Genomic DNA, 18,187 nt, shown 5'->3' on the forward strand with positions numbered 1-18,187 from the left:
GGATGGAAAGCTCGTGAATGAGCTAAGTGCATCATAAACTTCACCAAAATACAACAGTAATATAGACTGACACCTTCAGTGGCCAGATTTTAAGCTATAAACTGTTCATTGGGGACATGGGCTCTATAATGATACATAATGACTACATTTCCCAGGTTGACAATAGCCTATGACGTTCAAATTATGCGCCAATCATTACAGTCTCTGAAGAGCTCTTTATTAGCTACATGGTTAATACAAAATACTAAGGTACGTGCTAATTTACAACGAAAATATGGCTTTCTGATAGCAGTATTCGTGTTTTGTATACCTGATCAAACTGGGTAACCTGTTAAAATGACGTTATTCAGGCTTTGTTAACAGTAAACATCACTGTTGGCAATAATAGCTTGTTAGCACACGGTATTACAAGCTACATTGACGTTGTTGATAGCTAGCTAACATGTCTCATGCATGTCAAGCCTTTAATTACCTACATTAGTAGCCCGAACTGCACCCTGCTCTTAGTGGTTTTGTAACGTTCGTGGTTTTTGTACAAGTTTAGGTTAATTCATTAGTTACACTTACGTTGATAGTGCCAAATAGCCTCTCGTGTATTTGTTTGACATGTAACTGTTAGCTAAGTTATTTTTCTCTCTATGAGATGACACCCAATGACAGACTGAAGTAAATACATCAATATCTTCTTTAACTTGTAATCATTTTACCTGCATGTGATCAGGTAAAATCGACTTCTGTGTGTCCATATCACACACACATACCACTGGCTGCAGTTGTATACTCACATCTGATAGATGTGCTATAAACATTAATATGTAAATATACCTACAGAATTTGGTGATTTTTTTCTCTCCCCCTTAGCCTCACAGTACTGACATGTTCTTGGTTTAAAAGGCTTGAGACTTTTCAGTGCACTCAGGCGTGCAATTTGCACCTTTTTAGGCTCTAACTTAAGCTTCTAAAGTCAGTTCACAGAGGCTGATGTTAATCCTCTACTGTCGCCCTAGATCATAATAAACCGCCTGTCCAGCTTTCCAGGACTGGAGGTCAAGTATAAACATTATTGTGTAAAAGTTTCTAAGAACATACAGCAGCTCCCTGTAGGAAATTGTATCCATTTAAGTTTGTTTATCTCACATTGCCTGTTGGATATAATATGTAATGGTTTTGCATAGTGTTTAGATCTCATGGAAAAAGGGTAATATAAGAGTTTAATTCTGGGAAGCAAGGAGCTATATTTATGACTGATCCTTGAAAATGGTACACTGGACCACATTTGACTATTACAACATCTGCTCAGTGTACAAAGGATATATATCTCATACCTGTGACCTGACCATGCTGGTCGCACTGCATGTTTAAAGCTTGATCAACCAGCAGAGTGTTTGTCAGCTAACCTTCAAGTCAAGTGGAGAAGGTGAAGGAATGTAGTAAATGACTGTATCATTGACTCAAGTCATGTTGACCGGTAACCAATCATATAATGCTGGGTTTGCACTTCTATCATAGTGCAAAGATGTTTTGTCTCTTTTCTTACTGTGGACAGTTTGACTTCTAAAATACAGGTTTAATTGATAACAATGAATTAACAAGCTATTGTCACTGTCACACCCAAACTGATCAGAGTCATCATTAATGTTCTTAGTTACACCTGTGCAGTTCCTGTTATGGTAATGTCTGATAAGAGAGAGGTCTTCTTAAAGTGTGTGAACAGTGAATTACCCTAAATGAATGTTTTGCAGTCAGGCCCATGATTCCCACACTGTCACAAAATATGTTGACATTTTCTGCAAATTAAAAAATGTTTCTAATAGCTGATACTTTGTAATATTCTGAACACTTTGCCCTGGTTCTCTTTTGTAGTCACCATGGTGATGAAGTCGGCAGTTGAGGATGATGATGCTGGCTGGGGGCTGGGCATCCCAGAAAAGATGAAGAACAATGCCAACTGGGTTGATATTACACACGAGTTTAAGGGCGCATGCAAAGGTACAGGCTCTGCTAGTGTGTGTGTGTGTGTGTGTGTGTGTGTGTGAATTGATGTGTGCAGTCATGAAAGGGACTGACGTGTTCCTCCTTTTCTTCTTCCTTGTCCTCATCCATTATTTATGCAGAGTTGAACCTTGGAGAGTTGCTTCATGACAAACTGTGAGTAGGACAAAATGTTTTTGCAAACTCACACTTTAAAGGGTCAGTTTGCTCAAATTACAAAAACACATTTTTCACTCACCGCTAAGTATGGTACGTGAGTCAGCCTGCTTACCATCACAAAAAATGATTAGTGCTGAAAGTCTAAATACTGTATAGAAAGACATCATAGCATTGACAAGACAGAGTAATTGCAATGAAATACAAATCCTTGTAATTTTTGACATAAACATGAATTTAATTTTACCGATATCTGTATCAGATTTGGATGAGTCCACAAACAACAGCATTGTATTAGTCTTCAAAATCCAAGATTTGTTGAACCATTGTAAACACACACATACACATACAAACCAGACAATAAACGCTCTGCTATGGTGGCAGGTTTGGTCTGTTTGAGGCCATGTCAGCCATAGAGATGATGGATCCTAAGATGGACGCAGGAATGATTGGTAACCAGGTCAACAGGAAAGTGCTCAACTTTGAACAAGCTATCAAGGTACAGTACTGTTGTCCTCTCACTGCCGTACAATGAAAACAGTAAATTTTTGGAAATGAAGACAGAAAGCCTTATTTCCTAAATATGAATGTACAGCTCTGATTGTATTGGCTAGTTTAATATAAACAATACAATTACCCACCTAAGTCTAAGTCATTTGTATTACTCTCTTGTGTTCGTTCTAGGAAGGTGCCATCAAAGTGAAAGATCTTAGTCTTCCTGAACTCATCGGGATCATAGACACATGTTTCTGCTGTTTGGTGAGTTTTACTTACTCACAATGCACAACGGTGAGGGTTTTGTGCATAATGTGAATCTAGAAGTTTGCATTTGACTGTTTTATATATTGAATTATCACTATGGCAAGCCAATTTGAAGTGTATACCAACCTATTTTCTTTTTTTCTTTTTTTCTGACAAACAACGAAAACAAAAACTGAATTAAAAAGTCATGAAGGTGTTTTGACATAGTCATTGAAGTCCATTGAATTTTAGATCAGCACCACTGCAGGAAACCCAGTATTCATGTGTGCATGTTTGTGTGTATTCCTAGATCACATGGCTGGAGGGCCACTCCCTGGCACAGACTGTGTTCACCTGTCTGTATGTCCATAACCCCGACCTGATTGAGGAGCCAGCTCTCAAAGCCTTTGCCCTGGGCATCCTGAAGGTGTGTGACATCGCCAGAGAGAAAGTCAACAAGGCTGCTGTATTCGAGGAGGTAAGCAACTTTCTACAGTCTGTCAATGTGTGTGTGTGTGTGTGTGTGTGTGTGTGTGTGTGTGTGTGTGTGATACTGCACTGTTTGAATATGAAAAGGGGACATTGAGATGGCTGGAAGATACACATCACTACAACATTTTAATTAATGGAAGACATTATTTCATGTGCAAATGTGTGTGGCAGTATTCGAGTTATTGCCTAGGCTTTTATATTCCCTGTGAATCAGGTAATCGATAACTCAGTGAATGATGATTGTCCTCGTATTTGTCTGTAGGAGGATTTCCAGGCCATGACCTATGGTTTCAAGATGGCCAATAATGTCACAGACCTGCGGGTGACAGGTACAAGTACTGTATTGTGATGGTTCATCAAGTCTGCTGCCTCACGTATACTGTGGACAACTGAATTGATTACAGATTAATACTGCTGATTCAGAGGAACAAAGGTAGCTGACGTCATCTTTCTCTCTCATTCGTTCTTCCTATCAGGTATGCTGAAAGATGTGGAGGATGAACTACAGAGGAAAGTTAAGGTATTTGTTCATGGCCAGTTAAAGCCACAACATTTGAAATATCAATGAGATAGTGCAGAGTTTTAAATTGTTTATTGGTTTCTCTCCTACTGCCTCAGAGCACACGCAGTCGGCAGGGTGAGCAGCGAAACCCGGAGGTTGAGCTGGAGGTATGTCAGGCCATTCCTTTCCACGTCTGTTTAGTTTTTGCTGCAGACTTGTTTTTTTGTTAAAGGCATGTTTTTGTAATAACATTTAGACCACCTGGAAGCTAAACACTAGTTGGTTTTGACTAAATACATAGGACCACAAATACCATATGAGATTGCACCAACTCAGTTTTAATTAAGCCTAGTATCCCAACATTTCAGCCACAAACTGAACCTGGAACTCTCCTTCTCAGTCTCTGCCTGCTATAATTTGTTTTCCATCTACTGTCTATCAGAGTGTGGGACTCACATGACCTTTGGAGACTCTACTCTGGAATTTCCAGCTGTTTCATTACAATAATAATAATAATGAAGGATGAAAAAATCAGACCCAAAAATGGACTTTGTCTGGGTGGTCAAAACAAAACTAAAATCCAGCTTTTGTGATTTCTTGCTCCATGTGGAATTTCAAAGACTAATTAGGAAGTATGTGTATTAATAGATTTGCATGTACACGTGAGCTTGTTTAATGTTCTCATACTTTATTTTTCCAGCATCAGCAGTGTTTGGCACTTTTCAATAGAATTAAGTTCACACGGCTTCTACTGACTGCACTGATCACCTTTACGAAGAAAGAGGTAATACACATACAATAAACACACACAATAAGATAATGACTACCACATCTTTGGCTTATTGTTTATATAGTGTTTTTATTTATGGTTGTGTCTTTTTATCAGACCAGCTCGGTGGGCGAGGCCCAGAAGCTCGTGGCTCAGGCAGCCGACATCTTATCAGCCATTCACTCCAGTATTCAGCACGGCATCCAGTCACAAAATGACACCACTAAAGGAGGTAACATTCACACACACTCTGATACACACACCTTTCAGCCATAGAGTCAAGCACATAGTTTGGCTTGAGCATGAGTTTACAAACCAACAGCGCGAAAGGACCACACACATATAAACACACTCACACACACACACACACACACACACACGTAGGATTCAGTTTGGAAATAAGTCAGGACAACTAATTGAAGAAAAGTCATGAAATTGTGCATACATTATACGCATTCTTGCTCTCCAGCCATTCAGTTATGTAGTTGTCATGGCAACCTAGACAGTTACAATACAGTGCACAATAAATGCACCTCCTCTACCTCAACAAATTTCCACACAGAGCTAAAAAATGGGATCTTGCTCCACTCTACTACATTAAGCCAAGGCAGCCTCTTAGGGAAGATTACTTTATAATTACAAAATGTGACCTGTGTTAACCTTTGTGGGGGGTGTTTCTGTGTATGGTGCAGACCATCCCATCATGATGGGCTTTGAGCCCCTGGTAAACCAGAGACTGCTGCCGCCTACCTTTCCTCGCTATGCCAAGATCATTAAGAGGGAGGACATGGTGGCCTACTTCGGCAAACTTATAGAACGCATCAAGACTGTCTGTGACGTGATCAATACCACCAACCTGCATGGCATACTGGTAAACACATTTCCAGATCTTTACTTTACAGTCTCAACCAGGACTTAAATAAGCAGCGTTTGCTATCTCAATGTTCATGCTCCCCAGCCCCCAGAGGATTTGTTACCTGTATTCGGTTTAATATTCTTAAGTGGTTTATCACCCCATACATAGACATGCTATCCAGTACATTATAAATGATAAAGGCATATGAATTAAAACGATATGAATATTGTGTTTGTGGTTTTACCAGGACTTCTTCTGTGAGTTCAGTGAGCAGTCTCCCTGTGTGCTCTCCAGATCTCTGCTTCAGGTGAGTTCATGATTGCCTTTTTGATTCTAAAGAGTCGCTGCTTTTTGTCTGAGATTCCTTGAAATTTGCATACAGCTTTTGTAGTTTATATAAATGTAGCAATTAATAAAACTTTTGGATGATATCACATAATGTTTTAATTCAAAACATATCAGTTTAAAAGCGAGCTAAACGGATTGTTCTCCTAAATCCAGACAACGTTCCTGATCGACAATAAGAAAGTGTTTGGGACCCACCTGATGCAGGACATGATTAAAGATGCTCTGAGGTACTTTGTCAGCCCACCTGTCCTCTCCTACAAGTAAGTCTGCCATTGGTTAAATTATTAAACCCTTAACATGTGAATCATTTAATGTTATTCAGGTTTTTAAGTGATTTAAGTTAGTTTATTGTGAGTGAGCTTATTGTGTCTCGAGATCAGCTGTCTCAAGCTTATTTTGTGTGTATGTGACTGTGTGTGTGTGTCTCTTCAGGTGTTGTCTGTTCAACAACCACCAGGCCAAGGACTACATTGACTCCTTTGTTACGCACTGCTCCAGGGTATGTTACCTGTATTGTTAAAAATGATTCTCTGTGCCTCTCTGCATTCTCATACCTCCTTAGGGAACTTAATGGGCTGCTTTCACTTCAGCAGAAGTTTGAGCTAATCTATAATCAACCCATGACATGAACAGGCATGTGGGGCGAAGCTGTGTGTTTATTTGTGTGTGTGTGTCTTGTCAATTTTCCCTACAGCCATTCTGCAGTCTGATCCAGATCCACGGACACAACCGAGCTCGACAGAGAGACAAGCTGGGTCACATTCTTGAAGAGTTTGCCACACTGCAGGATGAGGTTAGTGTTAGACAGAGATACTGATAAGAAAATTCTAGTTAACATATTAATTAACAGGTTGGACCTTATCTCTTTGTTGAGGGTTTCTTTCACCCACTCTGAGGGCAGCTGTGATTTTATAATTTACAAACCGACCACGAAGTGTTTCTTTTGTGCTCTGCAGGCAGAGAAGGTGGATGCAGCCCTGCATAGCCTGCTGATGAAACTTGAGCCTCAGCGACAGCATCTAGCCTGTCTCGGCACCTGGATCCTCTACCATAACCTGAGGATCATGATCCAGTACCTGCTGAGTGGCTTTGAACTGGAGCTGTACAGCATGCATGAGTACTACTACATCTACTGGTGAGAGCACACACACGTTTGTTTGTTTGTTTGTTCGCAAACATCGCTGGCTCTAACTGGTAGGAACAAACGAATATGTGTTTGTTTTTGACCTAAGGTACCTGTCAGAGTTCTTGTATGCATGGCTGATGTCCACTCTGAGCAGAGCCGACTCTTCTCAGATGGCAGAGGAGCGGATTCTGGAGGAGCAGCTGAAAGGACGCAGCAGCAAAAAGACCAAGAAGAAGAAAAAAGGTACAATCTAACATAGCGCCCGTGGCGGACCACACCATGCTAACCAAAATCTGCACAAAAATCTCATTAAATGTGGAAGTGCGATCTTCCTGTAGGTGCTTGTCTTAATTATATAATGTTTGGCTTTCCTCTGCAGTTCGCCCTCTCAGCAAAGAGATTACAATGAGTCAAGCATACCAGAACATGTGTGCTGGCATGTACAAGGTAGGACATCGGTTCAGATGACCCCTCTTCTCTCCTATTTGACACACTGCAGTATAATCCATCCTCTCTCTGCCTCTGTCTCTCTCTTCAGACTATGGTGGCTTTGGATATGGACGGGAAGGTGCGTAAGCCTCAGTTTGAGTTGGACAGCGAGCAGGTTCGCTACGAGCATCGCTTCGCCCCCTTCAACAGTGTGGTCACCCCCCCACCTGTGCACTACATCCAGTTCAAGGTACTGGAGCATGCTCTCCCCATTATTCTTGCCCTTCCTCCTCCACTCTTCACTTCCTTTAATTTCCTCATCATATTTCTATTACAACCTTTTATCTTTTCTTTTTGAATAATTTCCTTTTTTGCACTTTGTCTGTCTTGCACTCCAATTGTGTTGCTCTCTCTGACTTTGCCCTTGTCACCCTCTCTAGGAGATGTCTGATCTGAAGAAGTACAATCCTCCGCCAGGCTCCGCTGACCTCTACATGGCCGCCAGCAAACACTTCCAGCAGGCCAAGCTCATCCTAGAAAATGTGCCCAGCCCAGACCCTGAGGTCAGGAAACTATTGTAAAATAAATGCCTGCTCTTAAAAGAAACCTATTTTGTGTTGTATGGTGTTAGATTTTCATTTGCAAAGGAGCTACGAGTCCCCAGATTCTTAAATACAAATGTAGTTGTTGTCAAAATCTATTTCTGAAAAGGTTTTCTTGTCTGCACCTGTGTTAAATCAATTAGTATAACAGCATAACATTCAAACATCATTCAAAAGCACAACAGCCTCAGTTCTACAATATTTTTCTGCTGTATTACTCTAAACAAAGTGGTTTGTTTGTAGTTTTTACATTTTCCAATGTTCTCAATTATCAATAACCAGTTAATGATTGACAACAGGTGAACCGTATACTGAAGGTGGCCAAGCCCAACATTGTAGTCATGAAGCTCCTGGCTGGAGGGCACAAGAAGGAGACCAAGGTAACACAATATGACATTCCCTGGATTATCATTTGGTTTTGTGGATACCGTTAATGTGCGTGTTAAATTAGCAACTGTTTTTGGTTTTGCTACCACTCTGCCGTGCCAGTCCCAAAATTAGAGGTTTTTTTTAAGTGAGTAATGCATATAATTTGTCCTTTGTAACAGCTTTTCCATATGGTGAAAACCTTTTTTCTGCATCCCCAGGTGCTCCCAGAATTTGACTTCTCAGCTCACAAGTACTTTCCTGTGGTCAAGATTATCTGATTCTGCTCCCAGAGTGACATCAAGTGAACAAGTGTGCAATGGCCCTGATCCAGTCCATGTCTGAACAATGTGCGTGATACACCTAACTAACTAACTGTAAAGCTGTTTGTAAAGGAGTGTTTGATACACCCAATTTTTTTTCACTTGAATGCGAGAATGAGAAACCTGACCAGAGAACCCACAACTGGACCTAAATGAGTGACAATATCCACATCTGCCTCTGTGAACGTCTGTTTGTTTGAGTGTGTGTGTGTGTGTGTGTGTGTTCGTGCGAGAGTCAGACACAAGTCAAGGTGCGTTTGCGCAAAGAACTGGCTGATGGAAATTTTTATAAGCTGCCTCCAGAACGGTCTTGTGAAGGCTTTAGAAGAACAGCTGTAATAAGAATGGGTGCATATCATTCAATCGTATGAAACCTATGTATTTATGTTTATCTGAATAAAAACGTTGAGTTTGAAGAGACGACAGTATCTTGTTATACCTTGTGCAGCACCAGTTTCATGTGAGTGACAGTCTGCAGAGAAGAACCACTCACAATGTTTCTGATCTTCTAAGTGCAGAGTAAAGTTGCATGTGCAGAGGCCCTTTGAAATTCATCTGATATACATAAAATGTTACTTTGAAAAAAATAGGGCAATTTGATTTTCTGAAATGTTAAGATTTTAGAAATCCAGAATTCACAACTCACAGCATCTGCAGTGCTTCCTACAGCTGAATCTGCGTCACCCAGGAAGAGAGAAGTTAGATAATTTCCACATATGAAGAAAATAGGTTAGAAAAATCAATAAATAAAATAGTTTGCTTTGAAAGCAAGCCTCCACACCAGATTTAAAGGCACACATCCACAACCATCCTTTGAGCATGGTGCCATGGGAATGCTCGTCCTCGTCTTTGAAGGTAAACTGTTGGTCAGTTTTAATGTCTTGCTCATTTTGGATGATCCTTTCAAGAAAGAACCATGCTGTGACATATCATCATTTGAGCCAAGCTTCACTTTCACAAGCCTGTTTTTGATTGAATTTTCTGATGCAACCTAATGGTACCAAAGCCTCTATGGACAGTAGACACATTAACTTGTAGTTTATTGTGCAAATCTACCAAGGTCATTTTTTCCTATTGCAAATGTGTTTTAACCAATCTATGCTATACCTACTATAACATATCTCGTGCAAATTTCTGGTCACTATTTTACAATATCGATGCCAAAGCGAATCAATTTGAATCACATCAAAACCTCATTATGTGGGATGCGAGATGTTTCTTACTGTTCTGCACAGTGAGAAGCAGTGATGACCCAGCAGGTGTTGATCAGAGAGCCTCCACAGGAACCCCCAACACACACAAACACTCTGGACAGACTGTCTGGACGTGGTACTGCCGCCTTGTCACAGGACTTACTCGCAACAATCCTCATCTCAAGGGCCCCTATTGCAGCACCTGACAAATGTACTTAACTGTACTAATCACTGGTAGGACCATGCGCGTAATTTACCCGTTTTAATGGTTACACCAAACAATAATTCCCACAAGTCTTCATAGTGGTAATAAAAACATTCTTTATTCTCTATCATCAATAAAGTCTATGATTATTTAAACCTTTCACAAATTTGTTCAGCAGTTCAGAATAAAATACAAATTCAAACACATGAAATCAACAAAAAAGTGAATCCAATTTATAAAAATCATTTCATTTTCATTAAAATTTCCAGGTACGCAGACTTCTAGCTCAGAAAATGGGACTTTTTACACAAATAGGCAGACAGAGCTTTCTGACAAAACAAAGCTATGATTGTCCAAGCTTTGCAGTGTCAGACAACAAAACCGACAACAAATAACAGCAACTTTGAAAATAAAAACACATAATGGGAAAAAAAATCTCAGGAACAATATTTCCCCTGCAAGATCGACAAAAAGGCAGACAATGAATCTGTCATCAGCACTCTTCTTCTGCGTTTGTATGGTTACTTTGAAACACGATAACCAAAACAAAATAATAACAAAAAAATAATTTAACAAAATCGATGCTGTGAAATTATCTCTGACATTTGAGCTGATAATATCAACTCTCACTGAAATTGAAATCCTATTTCTTATTTGTGGTCCTCAAAAGAAAGTTACCTGATGAAGGACTTGAACTGAAATGTTGTTCCCAATACTTTACAGACTCGTCATCGGGTCCAATATAACAAACACATGTTCAAGCATTTTGTAAATTATAAAAGGAAACATACAAAAGAGTGTACAATGCCATGATATTTTACCTTTTGGTGGGAAGCTAAAGGTGTAAAAAATGTAATTTGTTTTGAATACTTCACTCAAAATAAGCATGACTGTACAGTGTTAGGATGATGTTTTTGTAATTATGAGGCTAATAAGAGATCAAGCGTTTCACCCATTATTCTCTGTGTGCTTCGATGTTCCATATATTCTATATATGCATCTTTGAAGCTAATGTAAGGCATTATTAAGCCAAAACCATTTTTTTACATGGCTGAACTTTTACATCAAAAGGGAAACTCTACAAGTCTTGTGTATTTCACCTCTGTAGAGACATGTTGAGAAAGAGGAGCGGCTGAGCAGCTTCAACCTTAGCTGAAGACGTTGGAAATAAAATGGACAAGGGACTTTTCAGTGATCAAATGTCAGTTCTCTCTGACCTGTATATACAGTATAACACACCCAATGTATTTTAACCACCTACTACACTAATCACAGTAGGAGATTAAAGACAGATTTCAGATAACCAAATCATGAAACTCTAGGAAGATAACTTTCCACTACATGACTCAGGATTCTTGGAATGGACCGTTGATCAAGTCAAAGCATTTCTGAAATTATGGCAATTACAACTACAACTGAGTAAATATGGGTAGTCAAAGTCACCACTTACAAATGAAGCAGACCTGGAAAATGAAATAAATCATCTGTCCTGTATAAAACACAAGGCAACAAAAGATCCCACCACAAAATTGAACTAACTTTGTGTTATTTCTGATGTCTAATATTATTTAATAATCACCCACACAATTTCCAGTTTAGTGCAGCTTTAAGTTGAATGGACAAATACATTTTAGCACAGCTACCAAGTAGTTCACATCTACTGGATTGCATGAGCCCTAAACACGCTGTTCCTGCTTCAAGGAAATGTCCTTCATAATGTTAAAGCAATTCTCAAAAATCTCTCCACAAAATATACAGTCCATTCAATTCAGCAGACCAGAGGCAGTATCCACAAAGTGATTTCACAAAGTCCAAAATCAGTTATGATGTACCACGGCTCAACATCCGACCTTCACTGTGTCAGAGGCAACTGACCGTTGGGACAAAAACTGGTGTACACAGAATTGATAAGGCATGCGTCAAAATAAAATGAGATTGTTGATCTACAATTATTATCCAGGCATTACAAACTATTCCCTTCATTGTAATCTAAAACTGTTTTTCTGTCATACTGATCCCAGCACACATTCAACTCTGTGACACTTTGTGATCTGAACTACAGTGGAGAATAAAAGCCTTGTTGGCACTAAAATGCCAAAGCAATTCAACAAAGTGACGCTTCAGAAATGGTATCTCATTGATCCAAAATGTCCAGTTTAAAACCTGACAAAGTCACATCAGCGTATAATCCAGAAGGTGACTTTTCCCGTTTGTTAAATGACATGTATAAACCAACCTTTCTTTTTACAGCATTTTTGGGAATCTAAAGACGTGGCTGTTTTCATGTTCCCATTTGACTGGGTTTAGCATAAAAATGACACAATTGGACTCAGAAGTCTAACAAGAATCAGCACATTTCCTTCATTTGATGCAGTTATGGAAAGCCTCATTTACATTCAATGACAGACATTTTGTTGAGCAAAATGTCCTGGCCATTGACCCAAAGTCTTTCTATGGAGGGGGCTCAGCAGTAACTTAAGGCATTGTTTAAGAAGCTGTTGAACCTGTGAGAGTGAAGAGGCCTGTGCTGATGGAGGAGTTCTCTCTCTGGAACGCTTAGATCATTTCCACTTACTACAGTATTTCACACCTCACAACCCTATAAGGGTCTGCACATTATCATCACTTACATTGCATTAAAGTTACAGCCACGGAGTGTCAAGGGTGAAAGTCTTGAGAGTTGTGTTTGCCCTTTCATAAGAGCACAAAGAACTAAGTAGGCGACATGAAAGTACTTGGACGTACTGAGTATATTGATATCACCTAAACATATTGAAAGGAATGTGAACACAGTCACCACCATTAAAGCACCACAGGGCTTCATGTGCACAGTGATGTGCATGTGAATGGAAAATGTGAGTGCACACGCTTAGCTGTCATTTGCATATGAAATAGTACTCTAAAACTTGATACCGACTGACAAAATATCTAACGACATGTAATCAGATCAAATGTACTGAATGCAATAAAGATGACAAATAAAAGACATTCCAGGAAGTAAATGCTTATGAAATCAACCGCCCAACCTAATGTCACAAGTCTTTCTTTTGTTTGTTTTGTGTCCACTGTGTTTGGAGGGCTGCATCAACCTGTTGTGCTGAGGGGTATAACGGGTCCTGCTTCCTAATGTGATGTGTGGGCTCCTTCTCCAACTCCAGCCCTGCAAAAAAAATTCAACAACACAAGCACATCTGTGTTTATATTTACTACCAACATACCACCACAGTGTCTATAGCAAGCCTACATTAAAACTAACAAAAAATCTAAAAATGTTGCATTAACTTTCAAAAATATAAATACAATCAAACACTGTGTTCAAGGCAAAAAGGTGCGTCACATTACAAATGTCAGTAAAAGCTGTTGCAGACTTTAGGATGGACATGTGCAAAATGTTTTTTCAATGGTTTATTTCATGGCAGCATATTAAAAAATATATTCAAAGTACAGACTGAATCGATGTTTGTGATACTCAAAAAGTTACAAGATAATAAATTATAAAACACACGCTGTATATTGTTCCAGTGGTATTTTCTTTGCAGTTAATGATATAGTCAACTGAAAAAGCAGAAATCTGAAACCAGATTTATTTCCTGAAACCAAATCATTGTGACATCAGTGTGTGTTTAAGTGTATACCTTAGATTTGAGCAAGCTCAGCTTGTTTGTCAGCTTCAAATTCGCCTTCGTTCTCATCATCCCCATTATAGTCAGCCAGCTCTTCCTCCATGTCCTTGTCTATCAGAAAGTACAATGTGGTTATTAACATGAAACACACACAGATACCTTTTAATCACAGAGCATTTATTAACTATCCCTCATTCAAACTTTAGCTCTGGCCTTCAAATGGTCAACTGAATTTAAATAAATGAAGAGACTGAGAATGTATTCACTCTCCCATGCTCTCTCTATACACAACACTTCAGTTTCATTCTATGTAGACACACATACCTATATTTTCAGCCCTCTTACTCTGCTGTTGTTTCTCCATGTTGACTCCATCCACGACTTGCTCGTCTGCATCATATTCTTCTTGCTCCTCAAGTTTCTGACCAATAGGAGTCTCATCTGCCTTCACGCCGCCAATCAGCATGCCTTCCATCCCAGGATCTGCCTCTGGAGACATGAGCAAATTGTTGTTTAATTTTATAAAAATTTCACAACCCTGATCTCCATGTAACACAGCTGGATACAGTTAGTTAGAAATATTTCTTTACCACAGTGTTTCTGTGTTTAGCACTGAAGCTGTTGTTTGGTACGAAAACACAAGCACTCGTAAGTTCTTTACCTTCTGTCTCAGCGCCCTCCTCACGAGCATCCATCACCTCTGTCTCTTTATCCACAGTCAGATTATTCTTCAAACGTTTACTGGTCTCTGTCTCACCTTCCTCTGTTGTGACAGCTCCCTCTGGTGGTAGCAAAACATCCTGCTTGCCTGCAGCAGTGGAGGGAACAGACTGGGACTCTGAGAGACCCTTCGCTGGAGCCAAGTCCACCGGGTCCTCGGGAACTGGGAAATAACACGGCAACATGAGGGTGGACACTTGTTATTGCAGGTTTTAATGCAACACAAAATTATGTTTACAGTATGTACATACACATTCATAAATATTAGTGCATCCTTTTGAGTGTGAAATTTCAAGACCGAGCCATCGGGACATCCATGTCTTTTACCTTTGTCCACGATGATCTCATTAGTCAGGAGTTCAGGTGGTTCATTTCCTTTGGGCTGAGAGAGGCTTGGTGTGTGGCTTACAACAGTCGATGTCTTAACTGCGTCAGCCACAGTCATGACTGGTCCGTCCTCTTTTACTGCTCCATCCACTGCATTTGCCTGCTGAGGAGTAACCGTCATAATGTATCACATTCCTTTACATCAAAGAAACATCAAAGCCAGTCAATGCTATTACATGTATTTATCATAAACAAGGAAACCATGGCCCTACACAATAAGAAGACCAGTCCTTTCCTTTAGATTTTGCTACATAAACAGGTAAAATAGATGCAAACGTATGCTTTGAGAAACAGTTTGAGGGTTTTAACAGCACAATGGAGAGCGCTTAGACAACTGGTGTGTCCAGAGAGCAATGGGTTCTACCTGGGATCTGCCTTGATCCTGATCCTGTGGGAAGACTCTGGATGTCCCTCGAGTAAACATGGCTTACACCCTTTCACATGGTTCACTGTCAAACAGGAAAGCCAACTTACCTGTGAGGAGCCACCTGGAGGAGGGACGAGCTTCTCCATTTTCTTCTGAACCTCAAGTTTAGCAGCGGCCACTCTCTCATCACACAACTCCTTCTGGGACAAGACCTGGGAGTGACATTGGGTCCTACACATGTGTACAAACACACACAGACACACACATACATGTTGACCAGGAATGGCGGAAATATATTGGCAGTCCATATGCATGTGATATACCTGAAGCTTATTGCTATCTTTTCCTTACATGTCATAGGTGAGTTTGTTGTTAAGGGTTTTGATGTTGCCCTGGCAACTCTGCAGCTCCTTCTGAAGCTTCCCCAGGTCATCATTTAGCTGATTCAACTGACCTACAGTAGAGGCACACACAAGACATTAAGAGCCACATCAGAACTGAATTATCTTATTTTTCTACAGAGCTCTGTTGGCTGTAAACACAACGCACTTTTGGAGAAATAGAGGTTCAATTTTAACAGCTACCTTTGAGTTCCTGTAGGGTTTTGGTACTGGAAGAAATGTTCTGCTGCAGTGTGCCCTTGAAGCAAAAAACAGAACAACTATCAATATTCACAGTTGCTTTACAGTTTGCGTCCGTTTTTAATAATAAAAATAAAATAATATTTCTTTAGTGGGAACCACAACAGTGAGGAAGTCAAAGAAGAATTTTCATTACCCCCAAATTCTTATAGTTTATAGACAACAGTTTACACAGGTACTTTGTCCCCATTGCATTTTGTCACCATTTTAAGTCCCAGTGGTGTTTGTATGCACCTTCTCTTGGCTGCAGGTGTTCTGGGATCCTTCCAGCTGTCTCTTGTAGAGGCTTTCTATGTGGCTGATCTGCTCCTTCTGTCTCTGGATCTCCTCCTGGAACTCATTCTTCTTCATCTCTGCTACTCCTCGCTCCGCTGCTCCACGTCGCACCTGGCCTTCCAACTCATACAGCTTCGTCTGTATCACACACACAAGACAAAGGTTAGGGTCAGCTCAGGTTATTTACTACTTATTTTAGCTCATTAATGGGTGCTCAAACTCATACTATTCATACAGAAGAGGAAACAGGTAACGATAACAACAATCTGACTGTGCAGTGAAAACACTAGGTATTGACAGAAACAATAATAATGACAAAATATAGAGGCACACTTGCTGTGTTTTGGGAGTTTCGTCGTAATTGTCAATTAAACCCAAGACAGTAAAAAAAAAAAAAGATAAGCACCAATGGCACAGATGAAAACACAAGTTCATTGCTTACAGTGACTTGCATTAAAGGATATGTTTTGAAAGTTGTAAAAGGAAATTGCATAGTGCACAAAAAGACCTTCCCACAACCAAAACTCTGAAAAGACCAAATGAGGAACTGATGAGGTTTACCTAACTTCTAATCATGCCTTGGTGTACAAAATCATGTAATAATAACAAATGCAGAAACACGCACACACACACACACACACACACACACACACACACACATATATATATATATATATATATATATAGATTAACTTACCTGTAGCTCCAGGTTGCGGGAGCTGGACACCCAGTAGTTAAAGCCCAGAACCAGGATACAGGCGACTAGAGCGGCAATCATTAGAGGGGGTGATCTTCCTCCACGACGCCCATTTCCCAGCCCACCCATTGCTGTCTACAAACTGTACACACACATAAACCACAGCCAGGGTCAGCACACTTTCTATTCATTTTATAATTACATGTTTTAAACAAGTCTTTTTTTGTGTGTGTGGGCCCTGAATTACATCTACTACTTGAAATTGAATTGGTGAGCAGACATGAGGCTAACTGTTGCTGATAACATGGCTACCTGAGTCTACAAGTGCTTTGGTCTTGCAGGTTGATAACAGACATGAAAAAACTCACTGTCAGGCTTGCAAGTAGCAGTTAACTGCTTCTGCTTCTAAGCTTCTGTCCAAAAAATTAGTACGTGAAATGTTGTCTGAAATCTGATCTTAAAGAACATTTATGACACTCAAGTGTACACTGTATTGCCTAATACTCAACACTGTGGAGCAGTGTCATATTGTCTGGTGGTGGCAATGTAAACAGTCCATGTCACTAATATGCCCAACCCTGCCTTTCCATGCTTGGGAGTCCTCCCATCATGCAATTGATCCAGGCAAGACCCAGGTGTTTAAAATGATAGAATCTGTAAACTATTTCGTAAATTACTACATGCAGATTTATCATTAACTAACAACAACGACGCCACAGTATAACCATAAAACAGTGACTATAAATCGAACACCACGAAGAGGTTAAAAGTTGTGATTTAGTTACCTGAAGAGAAAGAGGTACCTTGTATTAACCTAGCTATCTGTTGATGCTGACATTAATGTCTAAGACTCCCTGTGGTCTCACAGCAGGAGTATCGTTACAGCACAGGGTGGCCCAAGGGAGTCAACCTCTGCTCAAGATGACAAACAAGCACTGGGATGAGATGAGAAAATATTGTCGTCTGCGACCAAATCACAGTACTGGCCTGAAATCAGGTTATATCTTAAACGTGTTAAGTAGTAACCAGACTGAGCATCTTCTCTCTAACGTTAAGCATCTAGATTAGCCAAAAATATTTCTGGTATATTCGATCAGCTAAATTCAGGTCAGGAATGAGCTTGGCAGTTGCACAGCTATAGCTGGTGTTAACAGTCACCACACAGACTTTACCGAGTGGTTTGTAGAAGATTTATGTTACAGTATAATGTATCAAAAATTTGACAGCCACGCCAACAAAGAAGGGTAATGAATAAAGCATATGTTGGCCAATTGTATCAATCGAGTCAATGTTTAAAGCAACCAGCATTGCCACTCTACGTTGCAAGCTAACGCTAGCGTCGTCAGCAACGTAGCTTGTACCCAGTTGCCGCTAGC

The 18,187-nt window shown here is 40.0% G+C and overlaps 2 protein-coding genes across 2 annotated transcripts; one reads left to right on the forward strand and one right to left on the reverse strand.

Moving 5' to 3' along the window:
* The first annotated feature begins 195 nt into the window (after nucleotides 1-195).
* On the forward strand, nucleotides 196-9,112 carry naa35 (N-alpha-acetyltransferase 35, NatC auxiliary subunit). The gene is made up of 23 exons (XM_070904214.1): nucleotides 196-249; nucleotides 1,864-1,989; nucleotides 2,115-2,148; nucleotides 2,533-2,647; nucleotides 2,833-2,907; nucleotides 3,200-3,367; nucleotides 3,644-3,710; nucleotides 3,858-3,901; nucleotides 4,000-4,050; nucleotides 4,584-4,667; nucleotides 4,770-4,884; nucleotides 5,345-5,523; nucleotides 5,756-5,815; nucleotides 6,010-6,116; nucleotides 6,289-6,355; nucleotides 6,551-6,649; nucleotides 6,813-6,991; nucleotides 7,089-7,225; nucleotides 7,362-7,429; nucleotides 7,521-7,661; nucleotides 7,852-7,974; nucleotides 8,313-8,393; nucleotides 8,601-9,112. The coding sequence occupies exons 2-23, from the start codon at nucleotides 1,869-1,871 to the stop codon at nucleotides 8,658-8,660; spliced, it is 2,175 nt and encodes a 724-aa protein (XP_070760315.1). The 5' UTR covers nucleotides 196-249; nucleotides 1,864-1,868; the 3' UTR covers nucleotides 8,661-9,112.
* Nucleotides 9,113-13,163: 4,051 nt separating this feature from the next.
* On the reverse strand, nucleotides 13,164-16,940 carry golm1 (golgi membrane protein 1). Its single transcript, XM_070905067.1, has 10 exons — nucleotides 16,812-16,940; nucleotides 16,073-16,252; nucleotides 15,782-15,836; nucleotides 15,549-15,651; nucleotides 15,305-15,428; nucleotides 14,771-14,933; nucleotides 14,385-14,606; nucleotides 14,048-14,212; nucleotides 13,736-13,834; nucleotides 13,164-13,260 (listed from the first exon to the last, which is right to left on the reverse strand). Exons 1-9 carry the CDS (start codon nucleotides 16,938-16,940, stop codon nucleotides 13,737-13,739), a joined length of 1,239 nt encoding a protein of 412 aa, XP_070761168.1. The 3' UTR covers nucleotides 13,164-13,260; nucleotide 13,736.
* Between the last annotated feature and the right edge of the window lie 1,247 nt (nucleotides 16,941-18,187).

Source organism: Enoplosus armatus, chromosome 4 (assembly GCF_043641665.1).
Source record: "Enoplosus armatus isolate fEnoArm2 chromosome 4, fEnoArm2.hap1, whole genome shotgun sequence".
Classification (NCBI taxonomy): domain Eukaryota; kingdom Metazoa; phylum Chordata; class Actinopteri; order Centrarchiformes; family Enoplosidae; genus Enoplosus; species Enoplosus armatus.

What these genes read in the sequence shown, in the direction of transcription:
- naa35 (XM_070904214.1), top strand. Translation starts at nt 1,869, where the DNA reads ATGGTGATGAAGTCGGCAGTTGAGGATGATGATGCTGGCTGGGGGCTG. An exon ending in AACTACAGAGGAAAGTTAAG is followed by an intron (nt 3,902 to 3,999) that starts GTATTTGTTCAT and finishes CTACTGCCTCAG; the next exon opens with AGCACACGCAGTCGGCAGGG. An exon ending in CCACCTGTCCTCTCCTACAA is followed by an intron (nt 6,117 to 6,288) that starts GTAAGTCTGCCA and finishes GTGTCTCTTCAG; the next exon opens with GTGTTGTCTGTTCAACAACC.
- golm1 (XM_070905067.1), bottom strand. Translation starts at nt 16,940, where the DNA reads ATGGGTGGGCTGGGAAATGGGCGTCGTGGAGGAAGATCACCCCCTCTA. An exon ending in CCCGCAACCTGGAGCTACAG is followed by an intron (nt 16,253 to 16,811) that starts GTAAGTTAATCT and finishes TGTGTGATACAG; the next exon opens with ACGAAGCTGTATGAGTTGGA. An exon ending in CTCCAGGTGGCTCCTCACAG is followed by an intron (nt 14,934 to 15,304) that starts GTAAGTTGGCTT and finishes GTTACTCCTCAG; the next exon opens with CAGGCAAATGCAGTGGATGG.